General features: G+C 39.6%; 1 protein-coding gene across 4 annotated transcripts in view; it reads left to right on the top strand.

Annotated features, from left to right (window-relative positions):
• LOC122830714 (vacuolar protein sorting-associated protein 13B-like) overlaps positions 1 to 25,197 on the top strand; it is a 297,339-nt gene that overhangs the window by 178,482 nt on the left and 93,660 nt on the right. For all 4 annotated transcript variants that reach the window (XM_044116313.1, XM_044116310.1, XM_044116311.1 and 1 more), the window contains 5 exons: positions 1,282 to 1,408; positions 4,300 to 4,443; positions 21,492 to 21,833; positions 21,917 to 22,331; positions 23,002 to 23,139. In XM_044116313.1, coding sequence (XP_043972248.1) covers positions 1,282 to 1,408; positions 4,300 to 4,443; positions 21,492 to 21,833; positions 21,917 to 22,331; positions 23,002 to 23,139 — 1,166 coding nt within the window. The remainder of the gene's footprint in view (positions 1 to 1,281; positions 1,409 to 4,299; positions 4,444 to 21,491; positions 21,834 to 21,916; positions 22,332 to 23,001; positions 23,140 to 25,197) is intronic.

Raw genomic sequence — 25,197 nt, 5'->3', positions numbered from 1 at the left:
AATTAACACCACCTTATAAAGCTCTCTTGTATGTTTGTTTTACTGCTAACAAATGTTCCCACAAATATGACTTGATTGTGGGAATGAACGTTAGTGAAATGGAGAGAGTTGATATGAGACCTCCTCAGTTTGATCTTGTGCAAACTGTACAGGGTTTGTTCCCAACCGAGATCCGTCAAATAACACCCCAATCTTTCAACTTTTTGAAGCTTTGCCAATAAGATCTTTGACCAGGAATGTGGAAATCTGTTATGGAACAGTCGGAGAACATGATTGTTAAAAGTAAAGATCCATGTTTAAGTGTGTTTTTAAAATAGTTTATTAAAAGTCTCAAAATGCTTGAAATATTGGTATACCATGTTGCCTTTCAGCCAAGGATGGAACCATAAATCAGTTGTCAATATTTTCTGTTTTCTAAGCTTTTTATTGTCTAGAGGCCTTTATTTGCAGTATTTAGGACAGGAAATGGGCAGAAAGACAAAGGCTAGGAACGACGTGCAGCAAAGGTCCCAGGGTCGGATTGAATTCTGAAAAAGTAGCTGCCGTACATGACACACACCATGCTCCACCTCAATTGCAAACATTTTCTGCTTTTGTGTTTGTTGACTTTCCACACTTTGCCAAATGGCATTTCTTCTAACATTTTTGATAATTGCTAAGCATAACAGAGCAGTTAAAGATGGACTTATTATACAAAATAAATTTTTACATATAGTTTTACTTCCATTTGTGTCTCAACTGCTTCTAGAAACAGTCCAAGCTCTAAAAATTTTTTTTAAAAATCCATCCAACTGTTTTCTGGCAATAAGTTCATGTCTTTTGGTGTCTGGAAAAAGAGCCGTTTCAAAAACCTTGCAATTAAGTCACAGTTGGTGGGCACTGCCCCTCACCTACCAATCCAAGTGGTCAGCTTGTATTACCTTTTATGCATTGTAGTGTTTTGTTGTTGACATACTGTTTAGAAACCGTTGGGGAGGCGTGGCCAGCAACAGCTTATTTGCATAAAAGTGACAGAGCCCTACAACAGTTCATCCTGACAGAAACTCAAAAAGGCAGAACTGAAATCTTGTTAAATGAGAATGATTTTGTCAAGAACATGTTTTGAACAGCTCATAGACATATCCTAAGTAGTTTAAAAGCAAACATAAGGGGCCCTCATCACTGAATAAGTGCAATCTTATGGTCAAGCTGTCTGTTAAATGATGTAACATAAAACTCTCAGTTTCTATGGAAAAGAGGACAGTAATTTTCACACTGAGCCATCTTCTCTCATTTGTACAGCATCAGACGCCAGCAGGAGCGGAGAGCGATCCTGACGCCGATCTTGACGGACTTCTCTGTCCGGGTCACTGCTGCTCCTGCCATCATCTTCAGTAAAAATCTCTCTCTGGATGGTGGACAGACGGAGGTGAGCGTATACTCTGCAATTTTTATGAGAAATCATAGTGTTCAGATTGTTTCTGCTGCTGAGTTTCACAGTACTGTATAAATTTAAAGGAAGTCTCAAGCATGAGAAAAATATTAATGCCTGTCCTTTTACACTGACAATATTCAGAGAGGCAGTCAGGAGGTCCAGAGTAACTCTGGAGGAGCTACAGAGATCTTCAACAATCACACACACAGTCAGAGATGCAATAGATGGATTTAGGTCAATGTATGTTAATTTCTTTAATTGGCTTAGTCAAAGTTTTAAAACCATTTCATAATGAAAATCTGTGGAGAGACCTCAAACTCGATGGGCACAGATGGTATCCATCAATCTGACTGAGCTTTAGCTGTTATGTAAAGAACAAGAGTCCTAAATATCAGTCTCTAGATCTGCATAGTCTGTACACTGTCATCTTCTGTGTATTTAGTTCAAGTTTCCTGTGTGAATGAGTCTGTATTGTCCTGTCTATCCCTTTGATTAGTTCCCAGGTGTGTCTCGTCCACTGATTACCTCATGTGTATTTAGTGTCACCTGTGTCTCTGTGTCTTGTCGGATCCTCGTCGTTCTTGGCGTCCTGTTCCCCGTTGTCCATATCCTCATTAAATTCATTATTTTTCACTGCAAGCTGGGTTTCTGAGTGTCTGCCTCACCACCGCAATACATGACATACACATTTACCCAAAATGGCATGTAGCTGGAATCTCAACAGAGCGTGGCTCCATTAAGCATTGACCCGAGGTGACTAATCACATCCACACGCCACACTCTTCAGATCGATTTTTGTTAGTGATCCTTCCACTTCGCAGGCATTCAGCACCTTGTGCTGCTCTATCACAGAATAACCCAATAAAATACACTGATGGTGAAATGAAACTGAATCTTTGTTTCAAAGATGTAAAATTAAAAACACAAATGTCAGAAGAAAAAAATAACTACAAAATAAATAAATAGGACAAGTAATCAAACATAAAAAGCTAACTTTCATACTCAGTTTGAAAAGCAGTAGGAAGAAGTCAATGTGTGATCAATCCGACTCCAAATTGACTTACCTCGTATATAAACTGTGTATTTCAGGCTAGTTACAACGTGGCATATTGGGGAAAAAAGTTTAAGTGGTATGTAAGGCACTGTAATAAATATGTATAATGATATTTTTTAAAAGAGGAATATATCCTTAACCAGTTCCACATCTTAACTCCACATTGTCAGTAGGTTTTGTATTCTAATAGTTTTGGGGATATTATTGTATTCATCCATTTGTAAGGGTCGGCTCTCTACTCAAGCTAACTCTGTACCTTCTGACTGCAGCCTGTTAAAGCCATGATTGTAGCCATTACTCTTCTAATCCGCCATTCATATGAAAATAGACGTTGATTATGTGAGATGTCAAAAGTATTTATGTTTTGCTCTTAGCTAACAGTAACAAACTCATTTAGAAGCCTTCCACCAGTCCAGCATGTAGTGGAGGTTTTTGACCTCCAGAGTTCAAACCGTTCTGCTTATACAGCTGATGTTTTCTGGCACGGCTCTCGGAGACTTCCTGCCTCTTTGATGCCTCGTCTGACCACGCTAACGTGCCCCCTGACAATGTGTAACAGCTAATCCATAGTTTTTACTGAGAGACACACATGCGCACGCACAGAGACTAAGTAATTTGTGTAACCTCCTGTGATTCAGAGACCCAGAGCCAGGAACAACATGAACGAAGCAGGACTGCATAGTGTTGGAAAAATGTCTAGGTTGAAATTGTCATTAATTTTACTCCCCACTACCCACCTTATAGCATTTATTTATGCTTAAAACATAATATAAAAGCTACCTTAAGGTTGATAAAGGGGCAATATTATGTAAAGTTTAGTTTTTTTGAACTTTACATAATGTTATAAAGTTATTACCTCATCAAGAACATACCTGGAGTGTTGCCTTGATTCTTTCATGCATGTTTGAGAAATCCGTTCATCTCCCATGGAAACCATTCAGCCGTGCAAAACGCCTGGGTGGACCAAGCCCCGCCTACAAGGATGAAGATCCTCCTCTGAGATGCAGTTTCCAAGCTCTTGCTCACAGAGCATCCCCCACCCAAACTACTTAGATCCTTCAGACTAGCCAGCAGAAATTAGCAAACACCTAGTGGTACTGCACATCTGCTGAGCTCATTACAGGAGCTACTTCTCAGAGCAACGCTGGTAAAAACTTTGTTAAATGGTTAATAGAGGAGCCATGTTGTGACGACTTCCAAAAGGTGGAATTTCAGAAAGAGCAAGAGTTTTTAAAGAGACAGAGGCCCAATTTCAAGGCATTAAATTACGAAGTCAAATTTCTTCCAAGTCATATTTGATATATACAATTTTATAACAACTGAATGTAACGTAGTTACTTGATTGTGCTATAAATGCCACCATGTTCCTGGAAAATACACAGTACTGCCCTTTAAGTTATTATTATCCTCAGCTCTTTATCAGTAAAACAATCATGCAGTATTTATACATTTTGAAAGGTCTGAGTTATTTAGATGGTTTAGTCAGTTCTGTCCGGCAGCAGTTTGAGAAGGTACTGTAGGCCTCCTTCATGTGTGTGGCTCAGTCAGTCCTCAGTGTTAGTGAGTAACATCCTATCAGATGGAGCCTCCTGGCTCAGGTTTACACTGCTGGCTGTGGGTGGGACCCTGGAGAGGACAGAGGGTGAAGAGCGGAGCAGAGGAACACAGTGAACAGAGAGCAGAACATGTGCACACAGTGCTAGAGCATTGTGGAAGAAACAACTGAGAGGAGCAATAAATGAGACCACAAACAATCCCAATGTTGTGTTGAGTGCCTTCCCCCTCTTCCCCATCTTTTCTTAATTTCCTCCTACCTCCCCTCTCTCTTCAGGAAGTGGTGGTGTGTGGCCACTCTCTGGAGGTGAATGTGACCAGCAATCTGGATTTCTACCTCAGCGTTGCCCAGGTGCAGCTCCTTCAGCAGCTCCTCAGAGACAACCTGGTGGGCTCGAATGCTTCAGAGAAAGGTTCTGAGGTAACCTTTGACCCCATATATGTCACATATGAAAATGCGCATTACTGCTGAAATATTTCCACCAGTGGTGTCCAAACTTTTTGTAATGTGGGCCCAAAATTGTCAAGTCAAAGTAATTGTGGGCCAAGAGAATTCTTAAAACTACAAATATATATATATATTTTCTTACTGCTCAACAATAAATTCTAATTAAGCAAGTTCAGAAGTTATTCTTTTTTTCTTTTTTTTTCTTTTTTTTTGAAAGAAAGGCATTTTTAAATCTTTGTAGATCCAAAACTTTGAGTTTTACACGCTATTTAAACAAAGACATCCAGTTTGCAAATCCTTTAGGGCTCAGATGAAAAAAAAAAGAAAAACATTTTGCCTATTCTCAGAAGTAATAGGATTTGGGTCACTGTCTCTCTAAAAACGCTTGTTGTATCAAGCGAGGTTTAATAAATGAAATAAAAGCCGATGTGGATTTTGCAGTCTGTTGATAGTCGGCTGATAAATCTGGACCTATTTACTATGAAATGAAAGAGAAAATGAAAAGAATGGTTGTTAAAAGACAAACACTTTGAACTTCATATTTTCTATCGCAGAACGTTTCAATTTGTGGGTAATAATTAGGCCACTTGTTCCGGCGGGCCCCACAGAAACAGTCAACTGAAACATGGCTGAGCTTTGGACACCCCTGGTCTACACTGTATTCCCTCAGTCATGCAGTAAAAATGTCAGCTTTGTTTTTAAAGATGATAGGTTTTAGTCTCCTGCTTACTCACCGCGTTCTGTCCGATTGATCCCAGATTGCTGAACAAGTGATCCAGTTTTCTCTGAAATCTGTCAGGATAAGCTCCTCTGACACCGTTTCATGACTATCATTGCTGACTTTTGTTTTTTTGGGTGAATCCAACACATTTAAATATTTACTTACTCAGAACATAGCAGCGCTTTAATGTGGCATTAGTTTACTGTGCTGTGCTTCGCTGCAGCCATCAGGGCCCTTCCTATTGTTTACAGGACAAGGAGCACCCAGGCGCCATTTGCCCCGTCTGACCGCTTAATGAAGGTTTCTAATGGAGCACAATATAAAAATATTTACCAGCATTGGTGAGGAAGAGACAGAGGAGAGAGAGGGGGGCTAAATGAAGTGAGTCCACAAAGGAGCTTCTCTGTTCACTTATTGTGAGACTCTTTTTGGAAGGATCTGTTTAGTTCAGTGTCAGATGACTCAGTTCTTCTGAAGGCTTCCGAAACACAAAAGAAGGAAAACAGAGAAGAAACTGCAGAGAAAATCCATAACTACTAGAGCATAAACAAAGTGTTTCTGTTTATTAATAGGGGAAAAAGTAATAAATTTGCTTTTCAGATCTCTATTTGGAAAAAGACTGAATTAGCAATCATCCATGTTGTATGATAGTCATTTGACATAAAGTTTAGATTTTACTTAAACATTCTGTGGTTGTAGTTATTATTGTCCATCTTTCGCCACTAAAACCTGCTTCACAGAGTCAATATAAATTAATGTGCTTGATTTTTTTTTTTTTATATAGCTTTGGCATTGAAAGTTGAGTCTGGCATCTTGGTGGAGTCCATAGTTACAGTTTGGACCCTCAGCTAGATTTTCCTCTGGCTTAGTGAACACCAGTTTTCTGTCTGCTGTCCTGCTGATTACTGGGAGTGTTCTTGTCTAATAACACTCCCAGTAATGAACAGAAAAAACTAATTCTTCTGTTCATTAAATGTCCATAGAACATTTTTTAAGTGCTCCGTCTATCTCAGTAGAATATTGTACTCAGTGCTGTTGGTAGAAGACACTGACCTTAAATCCATAGTTTTTTGTTTTGTCAGCCTGGAAAACATTCAGCTTGATGGTCATGTAACATCCATGTGCCTGTAGCTGCAGCACCTTGTGATCAGCTGTCAGCCTGTGTGCTGCTGGACTGTAGAAGTTACTCTGAATAAATGTTATCTGCCTCAGGGTTAAACTCTCTGTAGTTCTATCTAGTCTGTTTGGTTGAGTATGGTGTGTGTGTGTGTGTGTGTGTATAGGGGCTCATTTTTCAAGCTACAGAGCCCTCTAGTGGCTACCTTTACTAAGAGTGCTGTGTGATTCCTCAGATCCTGGCTCCTGTTTAAGCCTCTGTTCTTTCCCACAGATAAAGCACATCGTGCAACACATATCAGTATAAAGCTGCCAGTCAGCTGACAGCAAAGGGGTAAAATATGCATTGATAACATGCCCTTTCACTTTACTTTTAACTTTATTTTTGATATGTATACAGTTGGACAGTCTTCTTTGTACAACCTGCTCAAAGGATCAAGTCAGAAGACATCTGGTGTGATTGAATTGTTTTTGTTGTTGGGATTCTGAAAGCATTTCTTGCATTGCCGTCCCCAATTCAAATCAAAATAAAACTTGGCTCCATCCTTCCTGATCCCTCCTCCCCCATGTGTAGTTTGTCTTGAATCCCATTCTCTGATTTCCAGCAGTCCCCATTACCCCTTACAGCTGTGTTTTATTGTCGGGGTTAATGAATTTGTTTTGTTGGGGCTTTCGGGTTCCTTGGCAGTGGGAGGCAAGCCAGGCGCGTGGGGAATGTGTGCGAGCATTGTGTAGGGTTTTCAGTCATCTCTAAACACTGTGCCATGCCATAAATCTGTTCATACAACCACTCGGTTAATTGTCCTTTATTTTCATTCTCCCTCTGTGTGCTCTGAAGCCGTTTTTCCACAGTTGCCGTTCCAGTTTCAGTTCAGATCCGGACCGGGATGCAGAGCAAGTGTAACGCGATTTCGTAGCGGTCCATAAGCAGATGTGTTGCTCTTTAAATCGCCGGATTATTAGAATGTTTATCATGGCGTTAGCTGTGGTTCGTCACAGTCTGACTTCATCTCAGCGTTTCCCGGTTGACGGTAATGATGATGAAGTGAAGTGAAGTTGGGTTGGGATCAGGCAGCTTTCAGCAGCAGGAGGTCCCACAGCCTATAGCAGCTATGAATAGATGCGGTTTCCAGGACTAATCTGGCTGCTATGTCATCAGCCGTGTCACCCGGCAACACAGAAAGGCATACCATCAAACAGACACATGTTCACACAGCCAAACACACGCACACATGCGCTCCACATTCCCCGCATGGTGAGTGTCTGCCACCTTTATTTGGAAGGCACAAAAGTAATACGTCTGTAAGACCAACCAGCTGACCTGTGTGTGTGTGGGTGTGTGTGTTTTCATGTTTTCCTCTCATGTCAGCTAAACTTTAAGTCATGTTAACCTCCATTACATATGGACACTTCATTCATACAAAGTGAATTTTGAGAGCTGAGACTTATTGACATGATGGAGTTTGATTAAGCATTAATTATAAGGTTTAAAGAGTACATCAATTTATGCATGTTTTCAGTTAACGCATGAACACATGCCAGTAAAAACACAACACTTGGTGTTAAAGTCTGGATTTTCATTACGAGATTTTGCAAAAATCACAGAAGATTAACACTACTAATTCTGCTCCATGCCTATTTGGTCCATGACATCACAAGAGGTACAAAAATCAAGTGACTCACTAAACGCTACGGTGGAAAACAATATTTGGCAAATTTCAACGCAAGTTCAGAAGCATTTGAAACTCACCACAGGGTTCAACCTCATGTGTTAGACCCCAAAGCCAAGCTGCTGATGACGTAAAACCAACTTGAAGCTTCATATTATTTTTATAATGTTATTCTCTCATACAAAACATGTTGCTTTGATATTTTTTTTCATGCATTTTTGAGATTTGTGGCAGCCATTCTGGGATGCTTTAAAACTTTCTCTTACAAAGCTCCTCCTCGGAGCTGCAGCCTCCAAGCCGAGCTTCCACCTCACAGAGCACCACTCACCTACGCCACAACTCCTCCAGACTAGTGGCAGCAGCAATTTCCAAGCTCTTGGTGAAATTGTAAGTCTGCTGAGCTTATAAAAACTAGTTCTCAGACCAGACGCAGGCTTGAAAGAGTGGTTCAAGTGCTTCAAGTAGCAAAATGGAGATGCATTGTTGTGATATGTTGAAGGTGGAGTGTTGGAAAGAGCAGAAGCTTCTTAAAGAGACAGAGCTCCAATTTCAATGCATTTAATTATGAAGTCAAATTTCTTTTAAGTTATGTTTGATAAAGCATTTTTATAACAACTGAAGATAAAGATAGTTGATTATGCTATGAAATGGCACCATATGCCTTGAAAATACATAATACTACCTCTTTAAAACGAGATGTTAGCAGAGTTACTAACTTTTAGTAACTAGTAAAAACTTGCTTTTTTAAAGGTAAATGTTATCTTGATTCAAAAATTATTTTGGACAAAATGTCAAGTAGGAGAAAATTTCTGTCACATGTAATTATACAGCTGATCTATTATATCTCTACTATACTTTACTTTTATCAAACTTTTCTCATACTCAGATTTTACTTGTTTCACTAAAACAGTGATACTCCTTTCTCCATTTTTTATTATTGCAACGTCACAGTCGTCTGTTATTATACAACCTGTCTGTATCCCTATGCTGTTGCCATGCCGTTGTTTTAATAATATATTTTCGGGACCAAAGCGATCGGGATTCAGGATAGTTTTGTTTTACAAGCGTATCTTTGATTTCCATGTTAGTGCGTCTGGCTTCCTCTCTTTCTGACACAGATACACAGATGCAGCCTGGGTCAGCCATGTGCGTGTAGCACTGTGTGAGAGGAAAATACCCTCTGGTGCAGGGGGAAGTCCCGCTCCACCTCATCCTGGGATGATTACACGCATGGGAAGCAGGGCTCTTGACTTTCTCCAACACTCATGGACACACATTCACACGGTTGCCAGTGCACACACAGATATTCCAGAGTGCTACAGAAGTTTAGGAGAGGCTATTCAACCTTGACAGAACCTAACACTCAGAGATTTTAGTACAGACACATAAAGCGTCAGATATAACACCTGTATTAGAGCTCAGTCTCAGCTTGTGTTGTTTTTCTTTTCTTTTCTTCCCTGTCGTTCATGGCACTGTCAGAAATCACACGTAAAAAAGTTCTGGCCCATCCGGGGCTGGCTGGTTACATAATAAGCTGGCTGATACCAGGGAGGGTTCCTCTCTACAGAATTTGTTCTATATATAGGGTACTGGTGTGTGTAGTTTTTAGTTCCAACCCAAAGGAGATTGACTGGATTGTCTCACAAAGTTTAACTAGTTTTTATAAAACAGGTGACAATGACAGCTATGATAAGCTTCTGTTGGAATTTAAGATTAGGAAGTTTTGATCATACACACCAAATGCTCAGTTATGATAAACTTTTTAAGACTACAAAGCATCTCATCCATACATCATCTGTCTGTGCAGGAAAGCTCTGATTTTAAATTCCAACTGCATTAGATTAAGTTCAGCAGTATTAGCATCTTTTGTCAATGAAATAAAGAATTGGATTAATTTCTAACAATCTGAGAGATCAGATTGTAGCTCAGCGTTTACTATTAGACATAAATAAGGGTAGTTATAAAGCTTACTGGTGGATTGATATACACCTGAGGTTTTCAAATTTTAGACCCTTAGAGACAACATTGACCGCCATGCCCCCCTCCAACTGCATTATTACTATTATTTCTGTAAACATTTTCCTATTGGTCTACTTGATGTTCCATTCTTACATGTTTTCACTCATTTTGTACAGTAAAACATGAATCTGCTTTAGATATAAGAGCCTCACACATTGAAAAATTCCTGATCTACACAATTAACTAAGCCCAGTATCAAGAGTTGGTCTCAAATTAATTAAGAATAAATTCAAACCTTTCGTTTCCTCTCCAACTAGTTCAAGTGTAACTAAAAGTTCCACATGTGAAGCTGGCCTCCTGACTCCTGGTGACGTGTCCTGCCCTCTTCTTATTCCTACTCCACGTTGGCGTGCGCTGCTCATCAAAGCCACTGTGTTGTTGACAATTTTGGCTCGGGAAGCAACCTCGGGCTTTATCCTCGTCTGTCTTATGTTTAATATAAAGTGTTTTGAAGACCGTTCCTCTTCGTGATGAGTGTTTCATATTGTCTGGTCGTTGAAGTTCCTCTTTCGACCTCCAATAGCAAAAAGTGAGATGTCAAAGGAACTCTTACCTGATGTGATTGCCAGTAAAAACAAGTAAGTTTGAAACGATAAAGCTTTCAAATAAAAGAAACAGGATCATAGAGACAAAAAAAGGATGATTTAGATACAGTCTCTCTGTATCTAAATTATACAGAGAGACTGTATAACTTACAGTCTCTCTGTAAAATCTTGAATTCAAGCAAAAATTCAAGATTTTTGCTTGAATTTCTGACTGAGTTTATTATATTTATCTGTTAACATGGGAGTTGGTGTTCCTGGCAGAGCAAATCAATTCTTAACCCCTTAAGTTGGCTGTTAACCCTCTCTGGGGTCTGGGCCACCCTCCAACCCCCCAGACTCTTCCAATGCTGCTTAACTCTATTGTCATTCACCCTGTTGCTACCTAGAGAGCTAGCAAATAGAGCTCTTCACGCAGCTAACTCCTTTTCCCTTTGGCTGATTCACATCGGTAAAGTAACTGTCATTATCATTGGATTATCTTCAACACATATTCTCACAGCCAATGTTCCTTCGACGGCTCGTTTTTGTTTTGAAGCCGTATTTTTTTCTTATATTTTTTGGGTTCTGTCTTACTGCCCGTCTTGTGTGACCCGACTGTTAATTGACAGCCAGTCATAACAAGTCGCCTTCTCTGTTCAGCCCTAGCATCCTAACCAGCTTTCTATTCTAAACATAAGCGTAACACATTCCTAAATTGACTCCTTGGAAACCTGATCTATTTGAGATCAGTAGCAGCTGAATTTGCTGCCTTTTCAATCAGTTTTGGCGAAATTGGCGTGAAAACTCCAGATAAAAATCGTGCAGGCTGGAATTCCAAGCGGAGAAACAAACGCTGCCTTTGAGGAGAGGCAGGAGGCCCCCAAACGTGAACCCCGGGATCAAGTGACCAGTCAGGTAAGCAGGAGTCAGTAGTGCCCTCGCTCTTTGCCTGCAAGGGAAATAGGGTCACAGACCCAGGGGAGTGGTAAAACCAGGACACGGCAGGCCAGCTAGTAGACTTATTTGTAAACGCACATCTGAGACTTGTTCTGTGAAAAGTACCTAAGAATCTGTAAGGAATTTCACGAGAGATTCAAAGAGGAAGCCTTTTTTCTCTACACCTGTGTAAGCAGGTTTCCAACTAAAATGACAGCTGATGCAGACTAGTGGGTGACTCAAAGAATTTGGTATAAATGCTGTTTCCCCCTCTACTTCATTTGTCCATTAGAGGTAACCACAATTTTGCATGATTTCAAGACATTTTTCATTGTTTGCGTTCCAAGGTTCTGCCATGTTTTGTGTCCACCGGATACATTTATTTTCCATATGTGATTATTTAGTTTAACCTTGTTTTGAATAGGACGTGTTGAAGAAAGTTTCATCTCATCAATGTTTCTTGTTTTTATTATCACCTTCAATGAATAAACACCGTTTAACATTTGCACTCACCTCCTACTTCATGATGTACATATATTTAATGGTTTTTAAGCAGGTTGCTATTTGCACAAATGGAGAATTAGGCAAACACATGACAGTAACTTGGTGCATTTAGGTATCTAGGCATGATGGAGACTTGCTAAAGTTAAAAAAATCAGATTGGTAAGAAAGGGCATTCAAGTGACTTTGAATGTGGCCTGTTTGTTGATGCCAGACAGACTGCTCTGATTATTTCAGATACTGTTGAGCGGCTGGTATTTTCACACTAACCCAGCTCAGATTTACAAAGTACAATCCATTGTTGTGGAAGCTGTTTTAGTCTTTTGGGCGAAAATGCTTCTCAGTTTTTAGTTATTTCTGAATGTGACAGTTTTAGTCCAATTCATGTTAACAAAAAGTTTGACTCAACTTGTACTCAGTTTTAGTGAAATAAAGTATTATTCTTTACATATTAAATTGAAGAATACCTGACACCTTTTTAACTTTTGACTGACAGGTTATAAGCACAATAAGCAGAAATGTCCGACACAATAGCATTTTCATCTGTTTTCGTCTCAACAGAAGTCTAGACATGCTTTAGTCATCAAAGACTCATGCTTTTTTCATTAATGTTATGTAAAAAAGGGACTTTAAAAAGTAATTTTGTTACTGTGATTGTTAATGAAAACGACATTGTGTCCATAATGGAGATATAGAGAACACCTCTCACACATCTTATACACCTTCTGTTGGTTCCACACATAGTACAGATTAGTAAACTTAATACCAACTACAATTTTGCACATGTTCACCCAATTGGAAAGACATTCTCTGCTTTGATAAGTCTTGACTTCAGCTAAAATTTGGTGTAAACAACATGAAATCATGGGTCAGTTTTCTGTCTTGTGGTGGTGAGGTAATAGAGTGGGGAGTATTTTCTTGACACTTTAAACTGAATCTTTTTTCTGGCCATGCTCATCCATTCATGAACACAGTGTAGCCATCTTCTGATGCAGTATGTCAAAGCTGGTCTGTTGAATTCTGACAATCTGTTGACAGCATTCCAATGGCTCTCACTGTCACCATCTTCATCCAACAGAAGATGGACAGATCTGCAGCAAACTGTGAGATGCTATAATGTCAATATGGACCAGGATATCTCAGGAATGTTTTGAGACCTTGTTGAATCTTTGGCAGAAGTTCTAAAAGTAAAGGTAGATATAATATAGTATTATCAACATGTAGCTAAGTGAATTTTATTTAAGCAGCTTTCACAGACAAAACCATCACAAAGTGCTGTAGAGAAAACCAAAAAATACTAATACCAATAAAATAACTTATAAATAAATTCATATGTGTAACGAAACAACCAGAGATCTTAGTCATTGTTTTTCCTCGCTTGCTTGCAGTTGTCTAGCATAGTGTGTGGAGGCGAAAGCAAAAAATGACTCGCGCTCCACTCCTATCATCTGCGTTTCCTCTCCTGACAATATTAGCTATGCTTGGTTTGACCTTGATTTTACACCAGCATCATTTATCTCCCCTAATCTTTGCTTCTGAATTCCTCTGCATTTCCTCCTTAAACTTCATTTCTAAATCTAAAATAACTGAGCATCCTGACGAAGCAGAAATCTGTTTTCTAGCTGAGGTGTTCTGCTGTCTGCAGGTTGTTTTGCTCTGGTTATCCTCCACCATTGTGCACTTTTGGCCGATGTCTTCGTATTGTCAAAACTCTCCACACTAACTTGGATAGGGATACAGGTTCTTGCAACATTCTCTGCTGTAAACCTGACATGTACATCAGACTTTGTTTCACTGTGTGCTGGGAACACATCCAGGGAGAAATTAAAGGAAGATTAGTTCAGTCCTCCCAATCCTTCTAATTTCAGCTTTCTTGTGACATTGTGCCAGAATCGTTTTTGCCTTCCAGTTTCTCAGATCTTTCCTTTGTTCACACTCTTTTGGTTGTACTTTAAGGTGCTTTCTAATCTCTCCGTATATATATACGTATTCCTGTCATGTCAAAGCCTACATTTGTGTGGTGGATTTAACAGACCACCCAGAGCTTATTACACTTCCCAGCCTGTACTGATTTAAACAATCTCATCTCACCTGGGGTTGCCGTTATTAGGGGCTCCAATTTTCCATGGATCCAGTGGAGTGTGGAGCCGACTTGTTTTTGTTCTGTTTGTTTTTCTTCCATCAATAAATGCCATACTGCAGCCTACGGTAATTACCCAGGTCCAACACTTTTTGGCCTATAGCTCATAAATATTTGGTCACACAAACAAACGCGATATATCACCATTATGGATGACACAGGATCACATGAGCTTGGCCGCAACCATTTCCGTTCGTTTCTTTGCCACGTGGCTAAGTAAGGGATCACTTTCTAAGTTGGGTACAATCAAACATCTCTGGCTTCTGGGTTAATTGGGTATCACATACATTGTAATAAATACTTTGATGAAAATTAGATCCTGAATTAGAATCGTCATCCCAAAGATAGTGCACAGTGGATCCCTGCCTAGCCACGATTCAGTATTCACTGATTTTTGCACACAGCATAACGGGAAAAATAAAAGACAATGCAGCTTGGGAAGCTGAAATACCTAACAGTGCTACTTGACACATTACTAGCTCATGTTTGTAAAGCAGCCAATCCATGAGCGCCTTTCATTTGGGATTGATTGGCCATAGCACCAAGAGCAGAGATAAGGAAGACTGTTATCTTCTCTGGTAGCACTGACTGTTTCTAATGTGTATGTTAATAATGCATGTTAAAGTTTAATTTGGTGTTTAAAATATTAATTTAAACAGGTAATACTACTAGAGGTCCATTGTATTAAACTCTAGAGACATCAGATATCTGCACATTTAATGTGGAGGAGTTTAAGTTATAATAGTTTGATTAAACTTTTTTGTCTACATTCATTTATCTGAGACTATTTCCAAAATGGCACTGAACAGTCAAAGTATTTGATAGTTAAAGTCTTAATCTGACTCTAAAAAAGTTCAGAAAATCCCTTCTGATCTAACTACCTTATGATCTAGTTCAGCTCCAATATTCTCCTTAATTGGACATTTGGAGTTGATGGTAGCTGATGTATCTCTGAATCGGTTTGAATTATTGTAGTCAAATTTGAAAAATCATTCTTTATCAAGCAGACAGAACACTAATGGACTCCACCAACAAGTAACTATCTTGCAAACAATTTTTTAAAGTGATATCAAACTTGCGTTGTAAGTAAATGGGGAACTTCCAAAACAAGAGTTTTAGAAGTTTAGTAGCATGTCTCGATTATAAACAGCATTTTAAAAGCTGAGGAATTCCTTGGGCCTTGGATAAAGATGCATATAATACCAAATAATTTTATATTTTTGGTTGGAAGTTAGATTGATTAAGAATTAAAAGGAGGCAGTTTTTCTCTGCTATGTTTTCTGCAAAGTAGAGGACTAAAGAGGAGTTCTTTCATTTGCTGACGCATCTCCTGTTTCTGTTATACCTGGCCGTCAGCGTAATGTAATTATTTAGGCATAGAAAAGCTGGCTGGAGATGTTTAGGGATTTAATTTGAGTTAAATGTGTTTTCCTATTACATGTAAAGTCTAATAATCCATTTATCTTGCCGTCATTCTGCCAATTTCTCCATCAAGCTTTCAAAGTTGAGGTTTTTCTCCTTTTTTTTTTTTTTTTTTTGTTTATCTTGTGTCTTGGTTGTTATTAACGATGGGAGACTTTATTAGGCTGAAGGAGCCAACTTACTCAGTCATTTTTAAGCACTTCTCACTGCATTTCCCTGTATTATTTGTTTTCAGTAACACAGTTATGGTGTTAATCTAGGACCGGTCTTCTGGGATTTTTAAACACTCTCTCAATATTGCTACGCTGCAAGTTGCTTTGACAGTCAGCGTTATTGATGTGCTGCAGTTCCTTCATGTCCTCAGACTCACCCTAACCTTAACTATTGGATGTGATTGGGGACTCTAGTTTAGGGTTTTGGTTTATATTGGTGGTTCTGTCGAGGATGACTGAAGCAATAAGTCTCCCATTTAGCTGTAAGGGAGGTGGCTGTCAAACCTTTTAAATCATTCTCGATTGCCAAAGATAAGGAGTGGGGCGCATTGGGTTTGGCGAGTGTCTCTGAGGGCCTCGAGTCGGTCGCTAGGAAGGCCTTGGTCTTAAACTCAAATATTTGAGCGCACCACTGCAGCCTGCTGAGCGTCAGCATTCTGCAAACAGCTCCGTTCTGCTCAGCAGAGACAATCTGCATTCTATTTGTGAAAAAATATTTGTAAGTAAACTAATTTTGTGCATAGGCATGGAGAGTGGGGGGATTTGAACTTCAATCAATTATAAAACAGAGGCTTTTGCTGCCACATTTCCCAGAGCCAGGCCTTTGTTGAGCAGCATACTGTAGTTTCCCACATGGACTACATTAACTCTCTCTTTTCACATAGTTTTTTTTCTCCATTCTTCAGCTTTTATCATTCTGTATCTTTGTTTGTAAGCCAGAATATTTAAAAGCTATAAAGCAACTGAACGCTGCACAACATCATCACAGTATTGATGTTTTCTAGCCTGTTCATCTTTTGCTTTGTTTATGCACAAAGGCTTCCATGAGCTTCTGTCAAGTTCCTTTTATTTTAACCGGCACTTTTCACTGCACTTTTCTGAACTTACCTCATGCTTTGGTGCATGTGATCAGAGAGAAAAGTAATGCTCCAAAATATGAATTTGTTTTCATTTGAATCTTCTCCCTACAGATAATTAAGCAAATTGACAAATAGATCTCGGTGATAGAACAAATAGCATCAGAAACATGGTCTTTTCCTCATGCAGAGTAAACCCACCAATCAATGTCAGAGGGGGCTTGTTAAAATGACCCCACTTGGCGCTGAACTCTAGAGTACACTGGTTAAAGTACTGCTGACTGTCACAGTGAAGCTCTCTGTATTCATTTTCAGGCTTCAGGGTTGTGACCTTCCATTGCATCTTTGTTGTGGTTCAGTTGAAGTGCATAGCAGGTTGCCTTTGTAGCTGAAACAAAGTTCAGTGTATGAGCTGCCTGCCTTTGATGGCCTTGTATGCTTTTTGTCTGCTGTAATGGCACATGAAGCAGTGACTTCATATTATAAATGCCTTCCCCCTTCTGTTTTCCACAAGAAAACGAGAGAAATCTTTGTGGAGTCTGGTTGAGTATTGTTATTAATTTTCTTTTTAAACGAGATATTGCTGCTTTGTGGCTTTCTTGTTTGAATACAAAAGCACAGGGGGCTGCTTTCAACTTTATGGTTCTGCTAAACAAAAGTGGTTAGCACAGCAGGGGCTTAACCTGTAAACTTTGATGTATTCAAGAGACAGATGTTAATTTTCCATCTCAGCATCCTGCGAGCAAGTAGCTTGACTGAATGGTATGTCAAAAAGATTTAGTAATGACTTCCTACAATTTTCAATGGCAATTCTACTGGAGTTACATGGGAACATTCTTAACTACTGGTCCACAAGAAATTCATGAGAACTAGTTCAGGTTTTAAAACTGTGGCCTGCTGACACCAGTTCACTTTAACAACTAGAATTAACAGAATTATCATTTGTCATTATTGATTATTGCTCCCTCATGTAGTCACATTTCTTTTTAAAATCTGACAAAAGTTTGGTACTGCTTGATCAAAACTGCAAAGTTTAAAATGATACAGGAGCAAAATGAGCATTAATCCATCTGGCTGTCTTTATTGGCATCCCAAATAAAATGGAGGCCATGATAAAAAATAGCTTCTAGAAGCTTTGGTGTATCCTCCATTCCTACTCTAACATTGTACTTTTTTAATATATCATATCAGACTGATAAATAAAACTTGGCTGTTATTAACAACAGATTTTTTTCCGTCTTGTTGAAGTTTATCAGAGATGGTGATGCAGCGCAGGATTGTGGGGAGCTTAGCTGAAGCAGAGAAGCAGTTATGAAGTCAGCTGTGTGGACATTTATTTCAAGATTTAAAAGGAATAATGAAATATTTACAATATCGGTTAGCACCCATAGCAGCAATATTAATATCGATATTGGCTCAGATACTGGAGCATCTCTACAATGGAAGCCAAATTTGTGTCTTCCTACTACAGTCACGGCTTCCACACTAAAGAATGTTGTCTGTGTGAGCAGTTGGCCACATGGGTATCATTAAAAGATTGGAAAAACTTTGGATTTTTGAGTTTGAGACAATGTCTGCATTATCTTTCAGATTCTTTGACCACTCTGAAAATCTCATTTCAATCACATTTCATTCTCATATGTTAAGTGTGACAAAGTTTCTGTAAACCTACTTGAATGCATCCATATCTGCAATTTAATGCTATATTATTGCATCAGCTCTCTACCAAAATTAGTCCTGTTGTCGCCTCTAAATAATATTCCATCAACCTTTTCCTTTGGCATAAGTTCATTTCTGTGTGTATCTGTGACTTGTTTCAGACCACAGTGAGACTATCTGGCTGTTGAAGCTACTATTAGGGTGAGAGTTATAGTCTCCTTTCTCAGTTGAGTGTGTTCATTTTTTTATTTTCTTGTGACCATCATGACTTCCTTACCGTGCTAAAACATCCAATTTTCCATGTTCCCTGATCTTTGAACCCAAATTGCAACCCTTTTTTTAATATTCTTCTGGAAACAATCAATCACATATGTGGTTTTTCAAACGTAAAAGTTATGTTGTCATATTTGACTGGCCTGCCAACACTGTAAACGGCTGGCATTTGGATGATGTGACATTTGCTTCCGAGTATTAGCCATCCTCCAGTCAAGCTGTTCTCAGTTACACTGACAGAAATGGGGTCAGAAGTCATACAGATGCACTCTGATGTGATTGGCACTCGGGAGACTCGTGGTTTCACACTTTGGGGATTATCCTCCATTTTCCAGAAAGTCCTGCCTAGAGACTCTGAGGGAATGATCTCATGATTGGCTTAGTGGGTTTTTTTTTTTTTTTTGGTTGTTTTTTTGTATGCGTGTGTGTGTGTCAGTATGTTTGGGTCAGGAGAGGTCATAACAATAATCAACTAGGTCCAGAGAAAGATTACATTGGGTTCTGAAAATAGTGTTTCAGTACAGCTATTATACAACACTATAAGTAATAGTTCAGCTGGGATCCGGCCCATGGATCCGGCCCATGTTTGCATTCTAAATTTATTGCCTTCTTTAAATGAATAAATTGGCGTAGGGCTAATGTTATAGAGCTTTACAATACCTTTTCTTTTTGAAAGACTGAGCAACATAAAAAGCAAGGTATGTGCTTCTAAGTGTTCGGCCAAGTTTAGAATAAATCCTATGAAGGTATGTGATTGGACTACTTGCTTGTGTGTACTTATACTAGCTGAAAACGGCGTGCTGTGGCATATTTTCTCATTGTCTCTGTGCTCCTGTTTGTGTTCCCCTGAAGCCGTCTTTCTACTTTCAAACTAAATTTAGACCAAGAATTTGCTTAGGGGGCAATTTCTTGGTGGTGGTGGTGGTTATAAAAAAAGATGGGGTATTTGTTCTAATTGTAAATGCATGTGAGCAGCCTGAGCTTGGGAAAACGACACAGAAACTTCCAGACCGTCTTGCCTTTTCAGCTGACTTCGGCTCTTTTTTTCCCCGATGCTGTGCGGCTTATTTGTCCTTTCCGACGCGAGACGTTTTCTTAGAGTGGATGTTTTGCCTTCGCCGAATGTCTTCTCAACTACTTCCTTACCTCAATACAATGTTTCACTCACCTAACAAAGCACACATGGCGAAAGGTCCGGGCCTTTTTCTGCCTGCCTTTTCCCCACCCTGTAGCTTGGAAAATCTTACATTTGTGCAGAAAAGAAGTGCACACATCCTGTCCTGATTATGGCAAGCGAAAGGAGATGGATCTGGCATGGCCAGTCCTATGTAAGTCCGACACATGAGCGTGGTTGAGCAGAGCAGACATCCAGGCAGGCATGCTGCTGCGTTTTATATTGCTCTTGTTCTTAGCCTTTGATGACACTGTTTTGAATAGGAAATATCTAATAAGTCAAGTATTCTGTCTAATGTGCTGCCAGTTGGTTTAGTATTTGCCTGGAGGTCTTGAAACACTATCTCCGCCACAGCAATAATATACATTTAAAATTCTCATTGAGTTGGAGGGAGGGAGTGATATGCAGGAAAAGAAGGGCCAGCTGAGAATATATGCTATAATAGTAACCATATGCAGGACGGAGGAGTAGATGAGGGTGGAATAGAACGGGACACACCTTTGGTCTGCGTTCTGTAATTTGCAATTTATCAAAATCGCGCTTCAAAGACAGCAGTAGTTAATTGAAAGTGACGTGGGATCCATTATCGTGATTAAGGGAACATGGGGATTGGCCTCACAAAGGTTGTGTCAGTGTTGAAAATAATGATTAATAGGCCCAAGTTATTTATTTTGTATTATTCCTTAAAACAATGCAGCTGCAGAGGGGAAGTTTAAATGATTCACTAGTTCTATAAATTATAATTTTTGTGCATTCTTTTGTCATGGTGTCTACAATTTATTACAGGTTTCCATTTTAAAAGCCATTTTATTTGTTTCCTTAAGATCTACTTCACTCATTTCAGTTCATTTGGAAGGCTGCACTGAGTTCAGTCTGTTTTTTCTCCTTCCTGTTTCATCATTTCAACTTGAGAGATCTTCATAGTTTTAAGATGACATTCCTTGGTAGCATTTTCTTTGTCACCCGAAACTCAGAAAGCCCCACGCTTTTGATTTATGTCATCTGTCACTGAAAGCTTTTTATTGCCGCAATGGCAGGAACCCTCCTGACAACAGTTAGCTAGAGTCGAGCATAAAATCTGAACTGCTTCAAAGGCAAGACCACAGTCACTTCACAAAACAATTTTAATATAATGGCAGTGTGCCCCTTTTTTTTTTTGAAGACATTTTGAGTATTGCAAAAACTACAAAATGATTTTTGACCACAGAAAAAGTCCCAGGGCATGCCTTGAATATGTCTGTGGCTGTACCCTGCACTTCTTCTTTGGTTTCTTTGACTGTGGGTATTTGGTATTTGTCTTCATGAACCCACATAAGAAACAAATGTACAAATTCTCAATGTTTCCATCAGCTTTTACACATTTTATCCAAACAAGGGTCACAAGAGGTGTGAGTCTAGACAAACTGACATTGACTGAAAGGAAACGATTGCCTGGCTTACACAGCAAGACGGATTACCGCAGAAACTCATATCTACTATAAAGTGATTGTCTACTTTCTTTCCCACTTCAGAAAATTAATCAATCATCCTGCAGTCAAATGTAAATACTGCAAGACTATAAGCTTAAAGAACACACCTTCATATCTGGGGTCCTTATGCTCACATACGCCACAAGATTTCTTTACTGTACACTAACTGCAGATGGTGAGTCACTAACACCACTTATTTCCTAAAGCTAAAAGTCAGTCTGCGTCTTCAAAGATGGCTACCTCGTCACTACCTTCTGAGACGTCAGTATCCGTAAAAAAAAAAAAAAAAAAAAAACCCTGCATCCTAATGTTGCCTTTCTTTGTACAGGTAAGGAGAAAAGAGCAAAAGGGAGTCCATCCAGATCCTTTAGGCAGTGGTGACGCTTCATCGCGCCACAGTGGGACGGGACAAGACAGCGGCTTTGGCAGTGACAGTACCCGTATTCGCATCATCCAAATAGAGCAGCAAAGTGGGACCAGCCATCACTGCATTGCAAGGCCCTCTCGCAAGTCCACCATCACTAAGAACCTCACTTTCATCCCTTTTGACATCTTTCTCACTGCCAGTAAGCTATCTGTTATGACCTACGCTTGTTCGAGTACCCCAAAGGCTCTCACTACGTTGGCTGATGTACCAAGCACACCAGAGAAGAAGGAACCTGAGGATAAGGTAACGGGAAAAGAAGATTAATTAGCTTGTAAACTGTCATAAGCACAGAGTACCAGTATTTAATCATTCTCTGTGATGTTTAGGTGGGAAAGAGCATCCTTAATCACCCTGAGATTATATCGGACTCCCCACCGCTCTCGCCTTCACCAACCCCTGATCAAACCCCAGCTGCCCAGAGTTCACTGGCTGGGCTGACTGCAGATGACATCCTGAACAGCAACACCTCTCAGCCACCTTCTCCACTCATAAAAGGAAGCTTGCTCTCACTTGACGGTCTACCCACTCCAACCCGTTCCTCGGCTCGTCAAGCCCTGGGTGTTACCATAGTGAGGCAGCCAGGGAGACGAGGGACAGGGGATCAGGTGTTGGAACCCCTGTTGTACGTACAGCTTATGCAGCCTTCCGTTCTGCTTAGCTGCCACCATCGAAAGCAAAAGATGGAGCTGTCTGTTTTCGATGTGGCGTTGAGAGGAGTACCTTCTGACTACAAGTGCCAAGGTGAGAAGGTTTTCTTACAATCATGTCAAAATGCACCAATTAGAACTTTGCTTTGTAAAGCTTTGACCTACGTATTCAGATGTTTTCAAAGATCTGTCATATAGAAAAACATAATTATTTCATGTTAGATAAAAAATATTTCAGAACAAAGAATTTGCAGAATTACTACTTAAACTGGTTGCAGTACCATGTATTAGGGATTTGTGCAGTTGGCATTAATCATAGTGTCTTTGTGTATTCCTTAGAGAAGGTAAATCTTTAACTAGCTGTGTTTCCATTACAAATGTGTGCAAAACTTTGCAGATATTTTGCTAGTGTCAAAAATTTAATAAAAATTGCACATTTGTTCCCAGGATAAGTCATTAAAAAACATGCCGCGCCATCATCTTCCTACCACTTTACCACTTTGTCGTCTTCTTCATGTTTTCCTTCAGTAGTAACATCCAGTTATTGATGCAAAAAAAAGTGTTTCCATTGCAGTTTTGTGAAATACACTAATTTTAATAGAGCCCAAAATAATTTGTCCTCCAAACACAAAAATCTTTTATAAAAAAACATTTCTTCAAGTCTTTTTGCAAGCTCTAATAAAGCTGAACATGACATCAAAATCAAAAAAGTAATTTTTTTTCCATATCCCAAAATTTTTTTGGGTCTGTCTCTTGTTGTCCAGACCCAGGAAAAACTCTCCCAGAGACCCTGGACTACAACGTCTGCTGGCTGCAGACGGTGGCTGCAGAGGTTGACAGTAAAACAGGTGTGCCTCCTCCTCTGCTCTGCTTCCAGATCAAAGATTTCCTCAACGGACCAGGTGAGGGTCACACACATTTTTACCTTCTGTACATTCCTGCCAACACACTGCACCAACTTCACACTTCATCCTATTTTAAGGAAAAAGCTGAAAAGCTGTGCAGCAGATGCATATAATTCATACTCTGGTACTTCCCATCATCAACATTACAGAGAGTTAAAATAAATAACACTGATTATTTGAAGACCATGTTCCCTACAAACCCACATTTCAAAGAGCCAAAAGCATCGCCTTGCCCACAGAACCTTTCAATTCCGAGTTAAATGGGATCAAAGATTGATACAGAACCAAAGGCCAGCCCAACAGGGATTAGAATGACTCTTGCCAAGAAGCATGGCTGTCTGGAAGTTTGTGTATATCAAGTTGTCTAAATAACACGGAGCATTTTTGGTCACAGGAAATCCGGGATGTGCTTTTCACATTGATCCACAGGCTACTAGTTCCTGTGCGCCAAATGTGGATGTTTGCATGTGTCAAATACGCCTTCCATATACTTTGACTTGCTATTTTTAGGCTGATACGATATCCATATGAGCAGATTTTAGCAAAGCCCATTGACCTTAGGGTGTGTTTGACATCCTGCCCAAATACAACTGCAGTGAATAAATGTGCGAGTGGGCTTTTGGAGTCTCGGTGAGCGCACCCTTTTCATCCCTGCGAGGGTTTCTTGGAGAGAGTGTGTAGGCGCAGGTCATCCTTCAGCTTGCTGAGCCCAGGCCAGATGTTGCAAATGCTTACACACTGTCACGATAACTACAGACAACGCTTGACATATAGACTGTCCTTCTTCCACAATCATTGACAGATCCTGAGCGTATTTACAGGAATGGGCTCCAGGGTGAACTCCAGGTGTTACAGATGATGGTTTTAATGCAGCATTTGTTTAATAGCTCTTCCGCATGTCTCCTCTCCTTTTGTCAGGTCAGATTCTTAAGCTGTTTCTGTCCACCTGAAATCACACAACATGCATCTCTCAACAGGGCCGAGCGAACATACAGTACGGTCCAAATGTCAATGCGCCAGATGACATGAGCAGCCAAACTACAAGTCCAACTTTGCCTTAAAGAATAAAAGGACATCAGAATTTCTGCAGGTTTTTTGTACATGACGCACCAGGAGAAGCTGATACAGTTCTGGAAAAATCCCAACTGAAGTCAGTGAGCTAGTGAATCTGCCTGTATGTAATTAAATCTCAATACACAGACCCGTTCAATAAGTCAGATTTTTATTGGCAAGTCCATTCATTTCAGGAACTTTATCACAAAGTGAAACATATATACATTAACTACACACAGATGGACGTGTGAAGGCCTTTATTTCTGTCAGTTATGATCATTTTCTGCTTACATGTAATAAAAACATGACATTTAAAATTTGAAGATTACATCAGGCCAATAAAATAACATTGTAATATAGAAATGTAGCCTTAATGGAAAGTATGTCTAACACTTGGTTGTAAATGTTCTAAAAGTATTTTTAATGACAAATGTGATTCATTGTAATGCATATTCTAATTTGTTTGAATATGACTGCTGTGTGAAGGCCTCAGATTTTCAGAGAACGTTGGTGAATAAACATCATCATGAAGACCAGGGAGCAGAGCAGACAGGTTGTAGAGACGTTTAATCCTGGGTTAGGTACAGTACATCTCCCACAGGCCTTTTCAGTCAGCCTTCCTAAAACAGAAACAGTCACAGCCGCAAAGTTGGGAAAGGAGAGCATATACCTAAGAGGAAACAAAAATGTATTTTTCATGTACAGCGTGACAGCGACACTGTTCAGAATTGAGGCTGCAGAAGATTTGGGATTGAGGCGAATATTAATCCATAACCTACAACCTGCCATTAAATGACAAATCAAAGCACATTTATGTTAAAATGGACCAGTCAAAGCCCAGACCTAGATTCAAGTAAAAGTCTATGGAGAAAATTTAAAAGTCTAGATGTGCAGTGAAAGAGTGAAAGGTGGTTCTGCAAAACATTGACTCGTTGAAGTTGCATAGAAATGCACACCACACTTTTCAGATTTTTAAAACCGTGGAAAAGTTTAACAACTGTG

This window comes from Gambusia affinis, linkage group LG05 (assembly GCF_019740435.1).
Source record: "Gambusia affinis linkage group LG05, SWU_Gaff_1.0, whole genome shotgun sequence".
In the NCBI taxonomy this organism is placed as follows: Eukaryota; Metazoa; Chordata; class Actinopteri; order Cyprinodontiformes; family Poeciliidae; genus Gambusia; species Gambusia affinis.
Note: the sequence above shows the minus strand (reverse complement) of the source record. Positions and strands in the feature narration are given on the sequence as shown.